The sequence below is a fragment of the Triticum aestivum genome, chromosome 5D (assembly GCF_018294505.1).
Source record: "Triticum aestivum cultivar Chinese Spring chromosome 5D, IWGSC CS RefSeq v2.1, whole genome shotgun sequence".
Lineage (NCBI taxonomy): Eukaryota > Viridiplantae > Streptophyta > Magnoliopsida > Poales > Poaceae > Triticum > Triticum aestivum.
The window spans coordinates 349,000,154-349,021,050 of record NC_057808.1 but is presented as its reverse complement, the minus strand read 5'-3'; the positions used below and the strand labels follow the sequence as shown (position 1 = coordinate 349,021,050).

Sequence of the window (20,897 nt, the reverse complement as noted above, 5' to 3'; positions counted from 1 at the left end):
GCCTCAAGATCTGTGTTATTCTTATATAAAAATTTCTCCTTATTGTTTCTGCAAAATAAGAGAACATTTTGACAGTGAAACTTCGCAAGTCAACTATACACAAGTGTCACTCATTGTATAAAATATTTTTGATTTATGAAACATAAATTTGTCAAATTTCAAATTTTGAATGAGTGCGCCAAAAAATCCAAAAACTTTTCTCTACATAGTAGTACTTGTGTGATGTTGATCTGCAAAGTTTCGAGTTGAAATGTTCTTTTATTGGGGAGAAACAAAAAATAAGTTTGCTTACATAAACTTTGATGAAAATGGAGGCGAGAATAGAAGGTACACTGGTATGATGGTATAACCAGAACTTTTCCATATGCAATCACAACAAAAACCAACCGTGTGTTTCAGTAGTATTACATCCAATCGATCCTAAAAGTTGTCAATTTGTGCCAATGGCCTTCCTTGTTTGGCTCCCAGTCCGATTGTCCGTAGCAAAGAACCCACTCTTCAGCTAGTCCGACCTCCTCCATTTGCGTGTAGCGCTTCAATATGCTCGCACGACAAACTTGAACAATCTTTGCCACATAAGGATTCAAGTCTGACGTCTTCACAACATTTTGGAGTCCTCCGAATAGGCCCTGGATCTCAAGTTTCTTCTCTTGGAGGTTGAGCTTCTTGTCTTGCATCTTCATGAAGATGCCAAACACATGTGTCTTCTTTCCCTCCTTTAGCTCATTGCGCGCGACACATGCCTCCTCTTTCTTCTTCATTATGTTCTCGAACTTCTCTGTCATCTTGGTCACCACCCATTCTTGCCTCTCCTTCTCGTCCTCTCATTTGCTCCCCGGTTCCTAATCACCTTCTGGGCCGGAGGAAGCCCATCTTGTGTTAGAACGGTTGAATCACCACCTTCATCTTCATTGACCATGGCGGTCTTGACGAAATTGGCAATCAAACCGGCCCATTTGCTTTGCTCATTCAACTTCAACCAATAATGCATATAGATGAAGTGCTTCTACTCCATCTTCAGGTATAACGTGCATGCACGTACGGGCTAGCAAAGGAAAACAATGGATGTCAAAAAGTTACGACATTGATCAAATCAATGAAATGACCAACACAGAGAGCAACAAACCACAAAACTTACGAGATCTTGGATTAACACGCCACTTGGCCACAGGTTATGCACTTGTTTGTAAAAGCCGCAAAACTTTTTGTCGCCCTCTTCAATGTTGTACCATCGATGGCTGAGCGACTTTGAATTACGCTGACGGACCACTTCCTAGCGGTAGGGGATCATAGCGCCTTTTGCTCGTCAAACCAAATATGCATACTTTGCCAAAGTGCTACACCCTTTCGCTATGTACCCTAAAACAGCCGATACTAGTGACCAACCATGTCTCACACAACAATTCATCCTCTTTTCAGAAAAAATTTAGTCACCAGACGGCCACCGCTGGCCGGAGTAATTAACCAAAAACTACCACTTTCCAGATATGTATCCCAGATAACTATCACTTTTTTAGTTTGTCTTGAAACCTACCAGTTGGATGCTAAAAATCCGCTAAAAACTACCACATTAGTTGGTTGCCATTTGGGGGTTTTAAACCCGATTATGACGTGTCTGACCCACAAGTTGGCACAGTAGTCAACTCCATTTAGGTTGACCGTGTAACCCAGGTGGCCCACAAGTCAGTGCTGACATGGTTATAGCTGGCGTGCGGTGCCTCTGGCACGCTTTAGCCCAGGCCAGGCCAGGCCATCCGGCCCATCTGGCCAGGTTTGGTCTCGTCTTCCTCGCCTCGCCTTCTTCTCCTCTCAATCTCGACCCAATCATCAGTCTAGCTAGCTAGGGTTTTTGCCCCTAAACCAAGACTCTCTCAGCTCTCGCGCCCGCTCGACCAGCGCGGATGGGGAAGGACGGGAAGGGGAAGGAGGCCAAGGGGAAGGGCAAGCAGGCGGCCGGCTCCTCCGACGACGCCGGAGGCGGCAAGGGAGGCAAGGGCAAGGGCAAGGGCGGCAAGGGAGGCGACGACCTCGGCACCTGCACCTTCGTCAAAGGTATCACGGATCCCTTAACTGTCGATCCCGCGAGATTAGGATGAGAATCTTAGGGTTGTGCCTTGTGGCTGGATTCGCCTGTGATGCTTCGTTTAAGAAATTAGCAGGGCTGCGAGGTCGAGATTGGATGCTTGAGCGAAAGGCTTATTGGATTTGGATATTGTTTTGAAATTGTGTCCTCTTTTGTGGTAACTGTTGCGTTGCTGTCCTGTGCTTGCAGCTAGGCACGTGTTGTGCGAGAAACAGGGGAAGATCAATGAGGCGTACAAGAAGCTGCAGGAAGGCTGGTTGGACAACGGGGACAAGGTCCCTCCTGCTGAGTTTGCCAAGGTAAGCGGCAGATTGATAAGCCCTGGTGAATACATCTCAGCTTTTAAACTAATGTAGCATGCTTAAAGGAATATGCTTGAGATTAGTCAGGAATTAACTGAACCTCAGATTATCGGTGGAATTCACTGTCTGCAATTTGCATTCCACACGCATTTTTCAGCTGTTTTTGTTAACGAGATGTCATTTAGGGCTCTATGATTTACCTGTATTGTACCTCCTGAACCAGAGGTGTTCCTCTGCTGCAGTTAGATAAAGCAATCCACAAAATGTATTTACATGTTTTGTTCCATGTATGGTTCTAACTCCTTCGTCATGGTACCTGAAAGTTGGATACATTGTCACCTGTGTTGAATTCATATGACCTGTGTGGTAATTTAGTAATCTCGTCGTCTATTGAGAAGCACAAATAGTGTTTATGTGAAGCAAGTCAAAAATTCCTTACTTCTAATCCTGTTGCATGTTCATATTGTTGCCTGAGATTGAGCTATTGGATTATAGTTGACCTTGATGTGGCAAAAGGTGTTGGTACCAAAAATCGCCAGGCATGGTTGGAGAACTGGCATATATGATTAGTACTGCCTAGTGGTGATGCCAATTCCAGACTAGTAATAGGCCTGATCATCTGAGTAGCTAACCAAAGGACTATACCAGAGGACCTTGAGAACTTTTACTAAGTCAGGATCAAGCTGTTCTCATTAAGAAACGAGTATAACCAACAAATTCTTTTTTTCTCCTTCTCAGATAATACTTTGTAATACTGTCTTGATTGTGCAGAAGTTGGAATAAATCCCTCTGGTGCATAGTCTTGTAAGCAAATTGGGTTTTTTGAAACTTGAAAACTGGCAGGCTAAGATGTCTAGTAATATACTTACTTGTGTTGCCTGTAAATGCTGGATCTGTGAATATCTGTTACAATTGGTAAATGCTAATGGATTAAGTCTGCTGAGAGCAGGTGTTAGTCATAGTTGTGAATGCACCTTCTGTGAGGTTTGTGAATTACTAAGGACATGCCTGTGCTACCTGGTCCAGTTATGTACAGGACATCAAATGGAAAACTATCTACCTAGAAAATTTACCTTCATTTTCAAATTAATATTCTGCTGTGTACAGTACAATTCTTAAACTTGTTGCCTGTAGACTGTATGCTGTATTCCGTACGCTATTAAATACCATGAATAATATTTCATTTGACTTACATAGCTGTTTTTCTGATACTTCAGGTAGCCCAAGAATTCTCTGAATGCCCATCAGGAAAGAAAGGTGGGGATCTTGGATGGTTCCCGCGTGGCAAAATGGCTGGTCCTTTCCAGGAGGTTGCGTTTAACACACCTGTGGGAGCTACTAGTGCACCATTCAAGTCTACGTATGTCAACTGTCACCGTTTCTCTTCCATACTTGGCTTATAGATCATGCAGTAGCAATGCTCTTTTGGACTAATACTTCGGATGCTATATATTACCTATTTATGGATAAAGAGAAATGCTCGGATCCTAGCCTGGATTATTACCTGAAGATTTGCTCCTTTAAATTCTCACTAATCATCTACCTCGGCTTTTTCCACATACTTACACAATGTCTGTTTGCTCCATGCAGGCACGGGTACCACTTCATCCTCTGTGAAGGCAGGAAGAACTGATATGAAAGTATGCTTCAGGTTTGGAATGCAAGCACCTCGGGATACTATGGGATGCAAATGCCCCCCGTGTCTTCTCTGTTGACTCAATAAGCGTTGTGCCTGGACATGTGTACTCGAGCTACTATTATGCTGTCCCAAACTAGAGTTACTCAGAAATTGTGCTTGCTACAAGTAACCTGATATGATATATATGTTTGGGATAAGCTGAGATTTAGCTTGTGTTCCTCTTTTATGGTAAAACAAGAGAATGTGTTCCCTTTGCGGATGGCCATCGGTTCAGGGGATGCTCATCTCTATTTATATTTAGCATTGTTGAATGGGGTCCCTTTGCGGGAGGGTGATAAAAGTATCTTTATAAAATATGCTACATACTCCCTCGGTAAACTAATATAGGATGTTTTAGAGACGTCAACATTGGTTTACAGAGGGAGTACTAAAAACCTGTGGAAGCTAGGAATTTGAAGGGTTTTCTTATCTTGAAATTGAAGGTTCCGATTCTCGCAGCGCCACTTGATATAGGAGAAGCATGTTTGCTCTACATTACAGTGTGAAACTATGTTGCATGAATAAACAGATCACATTGGTTTTATCCTGCCCAGCCACATTCTTCTCACCTCCTTGCCGTTATGCATGTTGCGTGTGTTTGTACTCTGTCATCTTCAACTTTATGCGCGGCTAACCAGGCCAGCGCTGGGTCATCGGCGGATCGCCTCTTGCTGGTGTGTGGGCCAGCGGACGTGGTTTTTGGTAATAGCAGGTGGGCTTGTTTCTCTGGTGGTGAGATGGTCTGCTCACGTGATAGTTTGGTTCCTTTCCTTCGTAGCGATCAACCACACCCAGGTACCAAATAACAAGCGAGAGTCTCTATTTTCAGTATCCATGGGCGTGTTTGGTTGCAGTTTGGAACAGTACCTGCATTGCATGTCCATCTCAACTTAGCCTGGTTACTGAAATACAGCCTCATATACAGCAGATGCAACCTGTTTGGTCTCCTGCATCGCATGGAGAGGGATTTACCCCCTTGCTGTTTGGTTGCCGTTTTTGTGCTTAGGGTGTGAGCAGATGCAAACTTCAGTTGTTTGGTTGCAAACAGCGTTTGTGTTCTACTCACCCCGTTCAAATGTGGTGGCCTTACCACCACATGATCAGCACAACAGCAACAGCAGAACAGCAAGATCAAACAAAGCAAGCAATGTAACGACAACAAACTTAACACAGCAAGCAAGGAAAAGACAGCAAACTACTTAACTACATAGCATAAGTCTAGATTAAAGGCAGGGGCATCCTCCTTCCCTGCTCCATGCCAGGGTGCTGCTCCTGGCCAAAATATGAACGAGTTACCAGCACAAGTCTCGCTACACACCATAAAAGTTCTCCACTAACACCTTACTTAAGTTAACTACATAGCCTGACCGATGTTACCAACGCAATTGTGCCTGCTGCGAAACCTGCACATCACCGAGGAGTCGTGGTTGTAGATCTGAACCTTCAGTCCGAGTCCTGAGATGCGCACAACGACGAGGTCGCCGGGAACGATCCGGTGGCGGCGGCAGAAGTAGTTCCAGCCCCGGCCAAGCACCATGTGCCCCTCGAAGTTCTGCACCTGCACCCAGAACACGCACTGCTTGTTCGCCGACAGCCTGACGACGCGCGGGAGCCGCTTGATGACCAGCCAGGTGTTCATCACCTCCACGAACTTGGGGGGCACGACGAGCATGGCGAGGTCCTCGTTGTCCTTGATCTGCTGGTAGAAGCGCATCGGCTCCCTGCCCCCCTCCTCGTGGCCCTGCCTCGGAGATCGTCCCCTTGAACGAGGCACGCTCATGAAGGCGATCCTGCCAGGCAGGTCCACCTTCCTGAGCCACCTGTTCGTGGGGATGAAATCATCGGCGCGCTCAGCTCCGGCCACCACCTGAGCTCCTCCTCCCGGCATATCCCAGTCAGTCATGGCACTGATCAGGGACATTTGCCCAAGAGCAAATGACACTGATCAGTCCACAAACTCTTTGAGGAAATGCCACTTATCAATGACACTTGCTGTTGGGCAAGTCCACTGATCAGTGGACTTGCCCAACAGCAAGTGCCATTGATAAATCAGTTGACCTTCTGTTGGGCAAGTCCACTGATCAGTGCCATCTTCTTTGATGCAACTGGCACTCAACACTGCACTATCCTAAACATGGTAACATCTAAAAATAGCAACACCAAGTGCCAATAGCACCCATGTGCAGCCATGCAGATTTGGCACCATCCTAAAATGCTCCTACTACATGCACGTATAACATTCAACACAAACCCTAGCTAGAACATGTATGTTAGCAACATGAAACATGAACATGATCATATCTAGAACATGAACATGCCATCAGTCAACATGATTCTAGCATTCATCACTCAACATGAAGAACATGAACATCCCATCAGTCAACAAGATTCTAACATTCATCACTCAACATGATTCTAGCATGAACACACCTACTAGCATGCAGTGGCGAGGAGTAAATGTAGGGTAGGCTCAACTGTAATTATTGCCATTGAGATGGGCTGGGAATCAGCAGTTTTGCTGCGCTGGGGCCTAATCTTTGGTAGTAAAAAAGAAATTACTCTTGTTGGAGGGCAGGCTTAAGCCTGTTAAAGCATGCCTAGTAGATTCGCCCCTGCTAGCATGAACACAAATCATAGGACACACAAGCAGTAGCACAAGAAAAATTATCCTGTACAAAACAAGAACATATCAGTCCGATTGGATTCGATTGGGATCGCATCCAATCGGATCTGCTATAATCCTATCTAATCGACTAACTACTACCACATGCCTAAGAAATAAACATCTAATCTACATCTAGGAGCAAAGATTGAGGGGTTTGACTCACTGGAGCACGCGCAGCCGCGGCGAACCGAGGCTGGGGTGAAAACCCCGACGGGAAGGAGAGAGGGGGCGGAGCAGACGAGGAGCCGGCCCCGGCGATGGCATGCGGCCTCGGCCCCGTGCTCAACGCCACGCCGGAGGTCGAGAAGGACGGCCCGCCGACCGGAGGAAACCCTTGGACGGGGGTCAAGAAAACCCCCGTGGCCAATGGGGTCCCAAGAAGGGGCGGCTCCGTCGACGGCGCCGGCGCCGAGCCCAGGACCACGAGGTCCGGAATCGGCGGCGGAGCAGGAGCGGCCGGCACCGCATTGTCCGGCAACAGATGGGGGACGGCGCGCGCAGCGCCGACGCCAGGTCGCGGCCCGAGTTCTGGAGCCCGGCCAGCCAGCGCTCCTGGATGTTGGTGATCTGCTGGTCGACGGGGGTCAGAGGGCGGCGCGGCGGTGGGCATGGCGGAGCCATCGGAGGAGAGGAGAGGAAGGGGCGGTGAGGGAGAGAGAGGGAGCGGTGGGAACAGTGCATCTGGGCGGTGACAGGAGAGTGGTGGGAGAGTAATGAGACGTCGCCTCCATCTCCCGCGCTGCCCGAGGCGTGCAACTGCCTCGCACGCGTGGCCGCGCGCGGCCAGGCTCGCGAGAAACTGCCGATTCGGCAGTTTCCGCCGGGCCAGGCTGCGGGCTGCTTTAAGGTTCATGCGGGCCTCAAACCGCATGCAGCCCAGGCAACCAAACATGCCGCACACATCCCGCGCGGGCCTGGTTGGGCTGCATGCGGGCAACCAAACACGCCCCATATGATCAAGTCCGTATGTTTCTGAAATAGTGTAATGGAAAAAGAAGTGTTTTGAATAATTGCTATTTGATTCGGATCTGTTTGTTGACACAGAGAAAGTAAGGAAAATAATTTTTATATTGACCTTGGACATATAAGGGTTCTAATTCGAATAAGTTAAAAAAGAGAGTTCTGATTCGAATCTCTTTAGAAAGAGAATCCTTTGTGTCATGGTAGTCTGCTCTAGGCCCTTTGTTAAACTTTTGTTATTGGATTAGCCATACACTTGACACGTTTCTAGCGAGTCCCTCTTTTTCTGGATGTCGTTGTTGTCTGGCGCCGACATACTCTTCCCCGATGCACAGTTAGCTGGCAGCTGTCATGACAAGCAAACAGCCACCGCCCATCCTCAAACTTGAATGAGGACCTCCCTTCCCAATGCCAAATTGTTGCCCCCCCCTCACCCCCGCGTGCGCGCCCACCTCAACCATATGTGTTGGACCGATCTTTACCTATTATTGTTTCTCCTTGTTTCACTTTCTCATGTGCATGCTATACATTCGCCAAAATGCCTGTTGTTTCATGTTTCTTAATTTAATTGATACCGTGGAGCAAGTGATTGTTGTTGATATTGGAATTGAAGGATTTTAAAATTAAGTTCACCCTAGCTCATATTATCTTGCATATCATTCCAGGAAGGAAAAATGTCAAATGGTTTATCCTTTCTTTTGCAGCTTCAGAGATTTTCGTTTCTTTCTTTTGCTTAACATAGCAGCAGTTGGTTGCTGGTCAGATATATCATGGACATATATCTTACTAACCTGTTGCAAGATATTTCACTACCAATTTATCTCGGTGTATGAGGAGAAACATCCGAGCTTCAGTATCTCCAAGACATTTTAAGTACATGATAAATCTTTTCCTTTCATAATCATGTTAATATGATGAAACATTTGCGTAGCTTACTCTATTGTTTCTTTTTTTGGCATTCATTGTGTTGAGCCCCAGTTCCTTCATAATGCTTGGGCAAAAGAACCTGTGTTTGCTCCCACTTCCTCAACTTACTCTGTTTAGCACTCATTTTGGTAGATTATACTATTACCATGGTAGCTCATACTTGGTAAGTACGACACCCAACATTTCTTAGTGTTTCTTACATGTTCAGCTGTCCCCCCTTGTCATTTTGATAATAAAAAAAGAGATCCATACATTTATCTCTAGGATTTTCCATTTGAAATTTAATGAGCAGTTTTCTCTTTATCCATCTTTATTTGCAATTTGCATTCATACCTTGTGCCATGTTGGCGTACGACTCATGTATCATCATTTACCAAAAAAGCTTTCGCCCCACTTTATATAGAGAGCAAACCATCAGAGTCATAGAGAGTAACACACAAGTCCAAGCCACACACACACAAAATACAAAAGGTTCTGCTAAGGACACAACTCAACAAGCCCTGAAGACAAAAAGGAAAAAGGGACACTGTCGTGGAATTGTCACGGCAGATGTCCTCGAGCTAGGACTTAGTCGTGGAGCCATCGCAACTAGGAAGCTTGAAGGGGTTAATGTGGGACAAGGAACACGAGGGTTTATACTGGTTCGGCCCCTTATGGTGAAGGTAAAAGCCTACGTCCAGTTGAGATAGTATTGACTAGGGTTACGATCACCAGGGAGCTAAACTGCTATGCCCGGCTCTCGATGAGATTGTTGTCGTCCTTAAACCGCTGCCGGGTCGTCCCTTTATATAGGGAGGTTGACGCCCAGCAGCCCTCAGAGCCCCGGCTGGCTCATAAGAGCGTCCGGCTCGGACTCTCAATCATACTTGCCTTGCACTACAAGTTCTACCATAACAACGATTGTAACTACGGGCCCTAAGCCATATCCGGGTCTTAAGCCCATCTCTGGCCCACCGTCTTCAAGCTTGGCTCCGGGCTTCTGGTAATGACCATTGGAGTAACCCGGCCCCTCCTGGCGGGTGACTCTAAGGTCTATATCCTCAACATTAGGCCCCAGATTGATTTGAGCCGGCTCATGTCAATCTTCAATTCTGCCGACAGAAAAAAAATTCTCCGGCTTACCATTCATGTGAAGGCCATAACCCGGCGTGACGTCATCCTCTGGTCTCCGGATAATCCGCCGTGATGTCATCTTCCATTAAGCCCGTTTTTTACTCCACCAGATCCGCAACGGATCTTTGCTTTTACTGTCATCCCGAAAATCGAGGCGCCGTGGGGGGGGGGGAGATAACCACGCCGTGGTCTCCTTGAATCTCGCGCCCACTTATGACCTTGCCTTATAAATAGGCCGGCCCGACGGGCTTCTCTGCCACTCTTCTTCCTCCTCGCGCCGCTGCCTCTCTCCCTGAGCTCGCACTTCGCCGCCATCGTCTCGCCTCCGGTCTTCGTCAACCTTGGCCGCTGCATCGCCTGACTCAGACCAGATAAACGTCGGCGACTCCCGCACCTCTTCAGCTCCGGTAAGTTCTCACTACCCTGTAGAGTAGATCTGCAGTAGGGTTCATCCACGTTCTTCGTGTTCGTCACCATTGCCCGCAAGTTCGGTAGTTCTCCTAGTTACTGCTCCTGCTTGATCTTAGGCCTGCATAGAACTAGTGCGGTAGTTGTTTTAAGATCCATTTCACACGCAAGTAGCCTTCCTTGTATTGCATAAGAACCTTGTTCGAACCCAAGAACTCCCTCACTTCGGTTTCTAGGTCTAGAAATTTTTTCCTTTGCCCGACCATTTTGATCCAAAAAAGTTACTGCAATATGTGAAACCTGTTTTACCACACTTAGTAAAAACTGCAACCATTGAACCTTGGCGGCTTACAATTCCGGTTTAAAGAAACCACGCGCCGTAGAATCCTCCGGCTTTAAAGAAAACCATGCTTCGTAGAATCCTCCGGCTTAACTGTGGCTTAAATAACCCACTGTACCAGAGTATATATCATTAGTCCCCTTCATAAGCCGCCACCTTAGTTGTGAATTGTAGATCTCCGGCTTAAAATTAACCCGGACATTTTTCCTTTTTGTCATAGACTGCCAACTTTCACCATGCCTCCTAAGGCTCCCATCACTTGCAACTGGATGAGGTCCAACGTCACCAACGAGACCCTAGCCAATTTTGTTAAGTCCAGATATCTGCCTAAGAAAGAAGTCATGTCCTACCGTGCCCCTGACCCGTCAGAAGAGAGACCACAGCCAAAGGATGGGGAGGTAGTGATTTTCGCGGATCACATGAGCCGGGGCTTCGCACCGCCCGGCTCAAAGTTTTTTAGGGACGTGCTCAACTTCTTCGACTTGCGGCCTCAAGATATAGGCCCCAACTCAGTGTCCAACATCTGCAATTTCCAAGTCTTCTGCGAAGTTTATCTTGGAGAAGAGCCTAGTCTGCTGCTCTTCAGAGAGCTTTTTTACTTAAACCGCCAGAATGAGTGCGCCAACGGACCAAGTCTGGAGTTAGGTGGCATTTCCATCCAGCGGCGTAGGGATTGTCTTCTCCCTTACGCAGAGCCACCGAGCCACCCCAAGGACTGGAACATGACTTGGTTCTACTGCCAAGATACGTCCCCGGCTAATGAAAGCCCGCTGCCCGGCTTTCGCCCAACACGTCTGGAGCCGACTCACCCACTGTCGGACAAGCTGACTCAAGCGGAGCGCCAGCCTCTGCTTCCTACTATCAACAAAATCAAGGCCCTCCTGGGCAACGGTCTGAACGGAATTGACCTGGTCCGGGTCTGGATCTCTTGGCGAGTGATCCCATTGAGCCGCCGCCCCGGCTTAATGTGTGAGTATACAGGGCGAAAGGATGACCCTCAGAGGCACAGCCGCAATGATCTTCCAGAAGACGTTGCAGAGGAGGAGACCAAGGCTCTTTTAAACAAGAGCCTGGCAGACTGCGGAAGGACCGGGTTAGCTCCCTTCTGCAAGACCAATCCAGCCCCAGCGGTAAGCCGCTGACTTTAACCTTTTATCTTCGTCTGCATATAACCTTCATCTGAACCGTTTTAAGAATTCGTCATTGTATTTTTCAGGCTGATGATAAGTTCTGGCGGGTCAAATATGACCATGAGGCGGCCAAGAAAGCCAGGAAGGCGAAGAAAGCCGCCAAGAAAGCCGCCCCTCGCAAAAAAGGAAGCAGGCCTACTGCTTCGAAGCTGATGCAATTAAGCGACAGCTCCGAGTCAGAGGTAACTCCTGAGCATTTAAGTCCTTATTATATTCACTGTTTGTTGCTGTCCGCCTTATCAATACTTGCTCATTGACAGGATGACACCGGCGCAAGTAACCCGGTGGTTGAAGAGGTAATGTCGCTTTCCTCCGACTCGGAGCCCTTGCCACAGCTGAAAGTCTGAAGGGTAACCCGGAAAGTAAGCTTTTCACATCCTTTAGCTTACCAAGACCCTCAATTTATTTTGAAGCGACAGGTTCATGAAAGCCGGCGTCACACCCGGACCAACAAGGACACCGATCTCTCCGCCGAGCTACCCGACGCAACAAGGAAGCGTCGAACTGAGGTTTTTTCTCACTTGTACCCTTTTCATCCGTTGGCGGGTGTTATCCGTCAGCCACTCAATTCTTCTGACTCCAATTATCAGGAGACCTCCCCTTCTTCGGGCGACTCTATGCAGTCGAGTCTTCCGGCTTTCAAGACCGCGCCCGGGTAATGACAACCATCTTACATTATATTTGTCTGTACTTACTCTTTGTGTGCTTAACACTTCTGTCCTTTCAGTGCTCAGGCAAAACTCACCAAAAGAGCAAAGAAGACCAGATCAGCCGGAGTGCCGGATTTGCCTGAACCGGAGGTGACGGCTCAAGAACCGCCAGCTGCCTCCGCCCCCGAAGCCACCACTCCAATGGACACGGCACCTCAAGCCGCTGCCCCAACTACCAAGGCAACAACCGAAGCATCGGTTAACCCGGAGGCCTCCGGCTCAGCTCCACCAGCAGACGACCCGGACGGAGTTTGTTGAGCCGGGGAGACCGACCGTGTTGGCCAAGTGCTCCGCTAAGGGGGAGCTGCTGCAGCCCCACCGGGCGAATCTGGACCTCTCCAACTACAACAACCTGAGCATTGGAGAGCTCGTCTCTGGCTACATCATCCAAGTACACAAGAGCCGGGACGCCGAGGTCGCCATGGTAAACCAGATCCAGCAAAAATCTGAGGTATCCTTCTGTTATCTTCTTACTTACTACATAGTTATCTTTGCCATGCTAGCCCCCAAGTCGACGACTTATGATTTGAATATGTTGTAGACTTAGGTTCCGGCTTACTCAATTGAGCCGGCTGTATGTAGATAGATACGTTCAATATGCATTAGCCCCCAAGTGCCAAGTATCTTTGCTTGGAAAGTGCTTGGGACTTATATAGTAACTGCTCATGTCATAACCCGGAAATTTATACAGGCTTTTGGCAAGAAACTAGAGTCGGACCTTGCGGATCTCAAGAGCCGGCTGAAGACGCGGGAGATGGAGACCCGGAAGGCAAACGCCAAGTTTGTCTCCAGCATCGCCGCTCAAGAGAAGCTGAAGACAGAATTTGATGCTGAGCGGAAGGCCTGGGCTGAAGAGAAGGCCGCACTGGTGACCCGGGCAGAACAGGCGGAGAAGATTCTCTCTGAGAAGACCGCCGAGCTCTCCGGCCTAAAGCGCCAGGTTTCCCAAATGGTGGCCGCCATCTTCGGTAAGTCGCCTCACCGGCTTTCATCAATGTTAGAATGTTTATATCTCATGATTCATCCTTGTCGCCGACTTACTTGATTCTGTTAAACAGGTCCCAGAAGTGCCAACCTCAACCAGAGCGTGGTCACCAAGCTAAAGGCCGTGTATACCCTGGTGGAGCAGCTCTACACCGGGTCACAGCGTGCCCTAGCTGTGGTGGCCCTCTCCAATGAGGTGCCGACTCACCTGGCAGAAGTCCTGCGCCAGCTCGCCGTTCTGCCTCAGCGGATCCAAGAGCTGCGACGGGCTTCTGCGAGAGCCGGAGCGATCGCCACGCTGAGCCGGGCCAAGGCATTCCTGCCGGAGTTAGACCCGGCGGACATCGCCCTTGGCTATCCAAGCCTGAAGGAAGACGGCTCAGCTTTCGATCAGAAGGACTTCGCGGCGTGCGTGAAGGCTGTACGCCCGGTGGCCACCCTCATCGGGAACGACACAGATCTGACCAAGTACCAGCCGGGTTATGACGCGGAGAATCAGAGGATTCCAACCCCTCGCTATGAAGCCCTCAACCTGATCCCGCCGGCTCGTCAGCACACCTTCGCCCCGGAGATTGACCCGGCCGGGTTAATTGACGAGGAAGCCCAATTCGAGGCTCTCCGCGGCATCGACTGGAAGTCATCAACCTTCCAGGTCTTGGGATCAGCCGGAGGAGAGGACAGGAACGAGCCGGAGACTTCCACTCAGCGGGCATCGTAACTCGGCTGGCGGTTTACCAGACAATGCTCCACCCTTTTTTGACTTGATGAGTTTTGTAATAGAGTAGGTGCAACAGTCTATCTCTGCCGTGCCATCGTGCACGTATTGAATGCCAAGGTCTTTTGAAATTGTCTCTTTGATGTTTCTCCGGGTCATAATCATCCCTTTGTTTTTCTCAACCTGAAAGAGGTGCCTTTAAGTATCCTGCACAGAAAGGCAAATCACAAGTCTCGAGGCGGCTTACCGCCCTGAGAATCAGGTGTTTTGGATAGATAACCCGGAATATGAATCAAAAAAGACTGGTCCTCAATTATATCCTTAACACAGCCGTAATAACACCCTTAGCGGCCTGTAAACATACTTCCGGTTTAGAGAACCCGGGTAACCAGGTTGGTATCTTAACTCCGAGTTACCTGTCTTTATGACACCCATGGTGTTCAACTAACACTGTAAACCAAAGTTAAGCCGGCCAAGCGAGACCCGGTCGTACACACCTGGACATCATCAGAGTAAACTTGTGATAGAACATAGGAACTTAGGGGCTTCCAGTTCGAATACGACCAGAAACCCGGCCCAAAGGGGTTAGGCTAAGATTCGGATACGATCACATAGCCCCCAGTGGGTGTGGCGATGTCAATCAAGAGGGTACCGACAGCTATGTTCTCTTTGGTTCGAATACGACCCATGTTTGAACAGGAAGCCCCCAAGTGATTTCAAGAATTGTTTAACGACGCTGATTCGAATACGATCCACGTCGGTTCTCAGAGGGGTTAAACTATGATTCAAATATGACCAAAGGTAATTTCCCAATGAGCTCGGCACTTTGCCAATCAAATGGGTATCGACAGCTATGTTCTCTTTGGTTCGAATACGACCCATGTTTGAACAGGAAGCCCCCAAGTGACTTTACTGCTTACGGCTAAATTCGAAGACGATCATAAGCCGGATCCTCCTTTAGATCATCATGTAATCTTGCAATAAGAACAACACGTGTATATTTGGAGGAGAAAAAAGGACAGAGGTCCTGCTTTATTGCTTATCATAATATATACATGGCTAAGAGAAGTATGTACACCACGAGAGCCGGTGGCACAAGTGTAATAAGGCCGAAGCTGAGCTATGTTCCACGGCCGACGGGTCTCCTCCTCCGATTTTCGTGAATCTTTGTGCTCCCGAATGTCAATGAGGTAATATGACCCGTTGTGCAAGTTCTTGCTGACCACAAAGGGCCCTTCCCAAGGCGGGGATAACTTGTGTGCATCTGTTTGATCCTGGATGAGCCGGAGCACAAGGTCGCCTTCCTGGAAGACCCGGGATTTGACCCGGCGGCTATGATAACGGCGCAGGTCTTGTTGGTAAATCGCTGAACGGGCTGCTGCCACATCACGCTGTTCGTCCAACAAGTCAAGAGCATCTTGGCGCGCCTGTTCATTATCCGTCTCAACATAAGCCGCCACGCGAGGTGAGTCGTGACGGATGTCACTGGGGAGGACTGCTTCTGCTCCATAAACCATGAAGAAAGGCGTGAAGCCTGTAGACCTGTTAAGAGTAGTGTTGATACTCCATAAGACGGAGGGCAACTCCTCCACCCAACAACCCGGCGTCCGTTGCAAAGGGACCAAAAGCCGGGGCTTGATGCCCTTCAGAATCTCCTGGTTAGCTCTCTCAGCTTGACCATTGGATTGAGGATGAGCCACTGAGGAAACATCAAGTCGGATATGCTCTCATTGACAAAACTCTTCCATAGCACCTTTGGAGAGATTGGTGCCATTGTCAGTTATGATGCTGTGCGGAAAGCCGAAGCGGAAAATCACCTTTTTCATAAATTGAACCGCCGTGGCTGCATCACACTTGCTAACTGGCTCAGCTTCCACCCACTTTGTGAATTTATCAACTGCCACCAAGAGGTGGGTCTTCTTATCCTTGGACCTTTTAAAAGGCCCAACCATATCAAGCCCCCAGACCGCAAAGGGCCAAGTGATTGGGATCATCCTCAGCTCCTGAGCCGGCACATGAGCCCGTCGTGAGAACCTCTGGCAACCATCACATTTACTGACCAAGTCCTCTGCATCAGCATGAGCCGTAAACCAATAAAAACCATGACGAAAAGCCTTGGCCACAAGAGACTTTGAGCCGGCGTGATGGCCGCAATCCCCTTCATGGATCTCACGCAAGATCTCTTGACCTTCCTTAGGGGAGACACAACGCTGAAACGCTCCTGTAACACTGCGATGATGTAACTCGCCATCGATAACAATCATTGACTTGGCCCGCCGGGTTATTTGCCTGGCCAAAGTTTCATCCTCAGGCAACTCGCCCCGGGTCATGTAAGCCAGATATGGCATTGTCCAGTCTGATATGATATGGAGAGCCGCCACCAGTCGTGCCTCCGGGTCAGGGACAGCCAAGTCTTCCTCCGTAGGCAACTTAACCGAAGGGCTATACAGGACATCCAGGAAAGTGTTAGGCGGCACCGGCTTTCGCTGAGAGCCTAGCCGGCTTAGGGCATCAGCCGCCTCGTTCTTCCTGCGATCAATGTGCTCTACTTGGTAGCCCTGAAAGTGCCCAGCAATGGCATCAACTTCGCGGCGATAAGCCGCCATGAGATGGTCTTTAGAGTCCCACTTGCCGGATACTTGTTGAGCCACCAAGTCTGAGTCACCGAAGCATCTTACCCGGCTCAAGCTCATTTCCTTAGCCATCCGAAGACCGTGGACCAAGGCCTCGTACTCAACCGCATTATTAGTGCAAGGAAACATCAACTGTAGCACATAATGGAACTTGTCACCTTTTGGGGAAGCCAATACAACACCAGCCCCCGAGCCCTCCAACTGCCTGGACCCATCAAAGTAAATAGTCCAATATGTGTTATCCGGCTTCTGCTCAGGCACTTGTGACTCTGTCCAATCATTGATGAAATCCACCAAGGCCTGAGATTTAACAGCAGTGCGTGGCATATATTTGAGACCATGAGGTCCAAGTTCTATAGCCCACTTAGCAATTCTCCCTGTGGCCTCTCTGTTTTGGATGATGTCACCAAGGGGGGCAGAGCTGACCACAGTGATGGGATGACCCTGAAAATAATGCTTGAGTTTCTGGCTTGCCATGAACACACCATACACGAGCTTCTGCCAATGCGGGTACCGCTGCTTGGACTCAATGAGCACCTCGCTGACATAATAAACCGGCCGCTGAACCGGATGTTCCTTACCCTCCTCCTTGCGTTCTACCACAATGGCCACACTGACAGCTCGTGCGTTTGCCGCCACATACAGTAGTAAGGGCTCCTTATCAACCGGAGCAGCAAGGACTGGGGGCTCTGCCAGCTGCTTCTTCAAATCCTCAAAGGCGGTATTAGCTGCATCATTCCAGACAAAGTTATCAGTTTTCTTCATCAACTGATATAAGGGCATGGCCTTCTCACCCAAACGGCTTATAAACCGGCTTAAAGCAGCAGTGCGACCCGCCAAGCGCTGAACGTCATTTATACACGCCAGCTTAGCCAGGGAGGTGATGGCCTTGATCTTCTCCGGGTTAGCCTCAATGCCTCTGTCAGAAACCAAAAAGCCCAAGAGTTTGCCTGCAAGAACACCAAAGACACACTTGGCCGGGTTAAGCATCATCTTATAGACCCGGAGATTATCAAAGGTTTCCCTTAAATCATCTATCAGGGTTTCCTCTTTTATTTACTTAACCACAATATCGTCCACGTAAGCGTGAACATTACGCCCAATCTGTTTATGAAGACAGTTCTGTACACAACGCTGGTAAGTCGCCTGTGCACACTTGAGTCCAAAAGGCATGGATACATAGCAGAAGGCTCCAAAGGGAGTAATGAACGCTGTCTTCTCCTGGTCCTTAACTGCCATCTTAATCTGATGATAACCGGAATAAGCATCCAAGAAACTTAGACGTGCACAACCTGCCGTAGCATCAATGATTTGATCAATACGGGGGAGGGCAAAAGGATCAGCCGGACACGCCTTGTTCAAGTCCGTGTAGTCCACACACATCCGCCAGGTGCCGTTCTTCTTGAGTACGAGCACCGGGTTAGCCAACCACTCTGGGTGAAAGACTTCAACGATAAACCCGGCCGCCAAGAGCCGGGCCACCTCTTCACCAATAGCTTTCTGCCTCTCTTCATTAAACCGCCGAAGGAACTGTCTGACCGGCTTAAATTTAGGATCAACATTGAGAGTATGCTCAGCGAGTTCTCTAGGTACACCTGGCATGTCAGAAGGTTTCCATGCGAAGATGTCCCTATTCTCACAGATGAACTCGATGAGCGCGCTTTCCTATTTTGGATCCAGATTGGCACTGATGCTAAACTGCTGAGATGAGTCACCTGGAACAAAATCAACAAGTTTAGTCTCATCAGCTGATTTAAATTTCATTGCCGGCTCTTGTTCTGTAGTTGGCTTTTTCAGAGAGGTCATATCTGTTGGGTCAACATTGTCCTTGTAAAACTTCAACTCCTCTGTAGCACACACAGATTCTGCATAAGCCGCATCGCCTTCCTCATACTCCAGAGCCACCTTCCGGCTGCCGTGAATCGTAATGGTCCCATTGTGACCCGGCATCTTGAGTTGTAAATACACATAACACGGCCGTGCCATGAACTTGGCGTAAGCTGGCCGTCCAAATATAGCATGGTAGGGACTTCTTATCTTGACCACCTCAAAGGTCAATTTCTCCACCCTGTAGTTGTTTTCATCACCAAAAGCCACTTCCAATTCGATCTTGCCGACTGGATAAGCCGACTTACCAGGTACCACGCAATGGAAGATAGTGTTTGACTGGCTGAGGTTCTTATCAACCAACCCCATACGGCGAAAAGTCTCATAATAGAGGATGTTGATGCTGTTGCCTCCATCCATGAGCACCTTTGTGAATTTATATCCTCCCACTTGAGGAGCCACCACTAAGGCCAAGTGGCCCGGGTTATCCATCCGGGGAGGGTGATCCTCCCTACTCCACACTATAGGTTGCTCAGACCACCGCAAGTAGCGTGGGATCGCCGGCTCCACAGCATTCACAGCCCTCTTGTGAAGCTTCTGATCTCGCTTGCACAAACTAGTGGTAAACACATGATACTGTCCACCGCTAAGTTGCTTTGGATTGGTCTGATAACCCCCCTGCTGCTATTGATGACCCTGGCCAGACTGTTGATTAAAGCCCCCTTGACCACTCTGAGGACCAGAATTTGAGCCGCCCCCCGGGCCATGAAAGCCGCCGGCGCCTGAGCCGCCGGCACCTGAGCCGCCGCCCGGGCCATTGTAGTTCTTAAAGGCCTTCATGATCGCACAATCTTCCACAGGTGAGTCGCTGGCTTCTCTCTAGAGCCATGCCTTGGACAAGGTTCATTCAACAGCTGCTCCAGCGTCGGACCTGACCCGCCGCCTCAGGGAGGGGGCCTCCCCTTGCGTCGCTGGTTATTACCTTGTGAGCTGGCGTTGGCCACAAACTCTAGGCTGCCATCTGCCTTGCGCTTGCCTCCTCCTTGGTTCCCCGGGTTAAACTGAGGACCCTTGCCATTGCCGTTCTTCTTTCCCTTCCCTGTCCTTTCATCATCTGAAGGGGGATCCTTGGTACCATCGGAATCGGCGTACTTGACAAGAGCCGCCATTAGTGTACCCATATCACTGCAGTCGCGCTTAAGCCGCCCGAGTTTCATCTTCAGGGGCACGAAGCGACAATTCTGCTCTAACATTAAGACTGCAGAGCCGGCATCCATCTTATCTGATGAATGTATGATCTCCTTAACTCGGCAAACCCAATGGGTCGTGGATTCACCCTCCTGCTGCTTACAGTTAGTCAAATCCACAATTGACATAGACTGCCTACAGGTATCTTTGAAGTTTTGGATGAACCGGGCTTTCAGCTCAGCCCAAGACCCAATGGAGTTCGGTGGCAGCCCTTTCAACCAAGTGCGGGCGGTCCCATCTAACATCATGGTGAAATACTTGGCCATGGCCGCCTCACTGACCTCCAGCAGCTCCATAGCCATCTCATAACTCTCGATCCAGGCTGCGGGTTGTAAGTCAGCTGTGTAGTTAGGCACCTTCCTAGGGCCCTTGAAATCCTTAGGTAAACGTTCATTACGGATAGCTGGCACTAAACAAGGGACTCCCCAGTCCTGGTAGGGATACCCACATCAATGGAAGCCGTCGGATAAGCCGGGGGGGTTGGTAAGCCGTCAATTGCGGCACTTGCTCCGCCTCTTGCCGCGCTTGGTCTGCTGCGTAACAGGCTCCATTATGAGCCGGGCCATGGCCAGGGGGCGGGTCATGGCGTCGGACGTTACTTGAGCCGGTTGCTGAGACCATGTGCCGGCTGTAACTCGGGCTCTGGCCTAGACGAGGGGTCGAGTGGATCCTGTCCCGGCTGTAGGAGTATGCCTCTTGCTGCTCCAGTGCTGTCTGAAGGAGTTCCCTGACCTGGCGGGTTTCAATAGCCGTCGGAGAGTCGCCGTCAACTGGTAGAGCCGCCAGCCGTGCTGCCGCAGCGACCATGTTCTCCAGCGGGTTATTATAATGACCCGGAGGTATTGGCACATACTGAGGCGGGGCAGGGGGCACCTGGGGAGGCCCCATCACTCGTGGCTGAATAAGGGGTCCAGACCCGGGCGCTATGATCCCTGGCGGGTTACTAGACCCTGCACCTGGTGTGTTGAAGAGGTTGCGTGGATCGTAAACCGGAGGGAGTCGAGATTGGGCCTTTTGGTGCCTCCTTCTTAGGACCTCATTGGCCGCGTTTTGATCCATCGTGAGTTGGAAGGACTGCGCCTGGATCAGCTGGGTTTGGGCATCGAGAGCCGCC

General features: G+C 49.4%; 1 protein-coding gene across 1 annotated transcript; it reads left to right on the top strand.

The window, feature by feature from the left end:
• The first annotated feature begins 1,740 nt into the window (after positions 1-1,740).
• LOC123121681 (peptidyl-prolyl cis-trans isomerase NIMA-interacting 4) lies at positions 1,741-4,279 on the top strand. The gene is made up of 4 exons (XM_044541696.1): positions 1,741-2,052; positions 2,273-2,382; positions 3,603-3,745; positions 3,976-4,279. Exons 1-4 carry the CDS (start codon positions 1,902-1,904, stop codon positions 4,016-4,018), a joined length of 447 nt encoding a protein of 148 aa, XP_044397631.1. The 5' UTR covers positions 1,741-1,901; the 3' UTR covers positions 4,019-4,279.
• The last annotated feature ends 16,618 nt before the right edge of the window (positions 4,280-20,897 follow it).

Excerpts from the sequence above, each read along its gene's own strand:
- LOC123121681 (XM_044541696.1), top strand. The coding sequence starts at position 1,902 with ATGGGGAAGGACGGGAAGGGGAAGGAGGCCAAGGGGAAGGGCAAGCAG. Across the intron at positions 2,383-3,602 it reads CTCCTGCTGAGTTTGCCAAG|GTAGCCCAAGAATTCTCTGA; the intron begins GTAAGCGGCAGA and ends CTGATACTTCAG. Across the intron at positions 3,746-3,975 it reads AGTGCACCATTCAAGTCTAC|GCACGGGTACCACTTCATCC; the intron begins GTATGTCAACTG and ends TGCTCCATGCAG.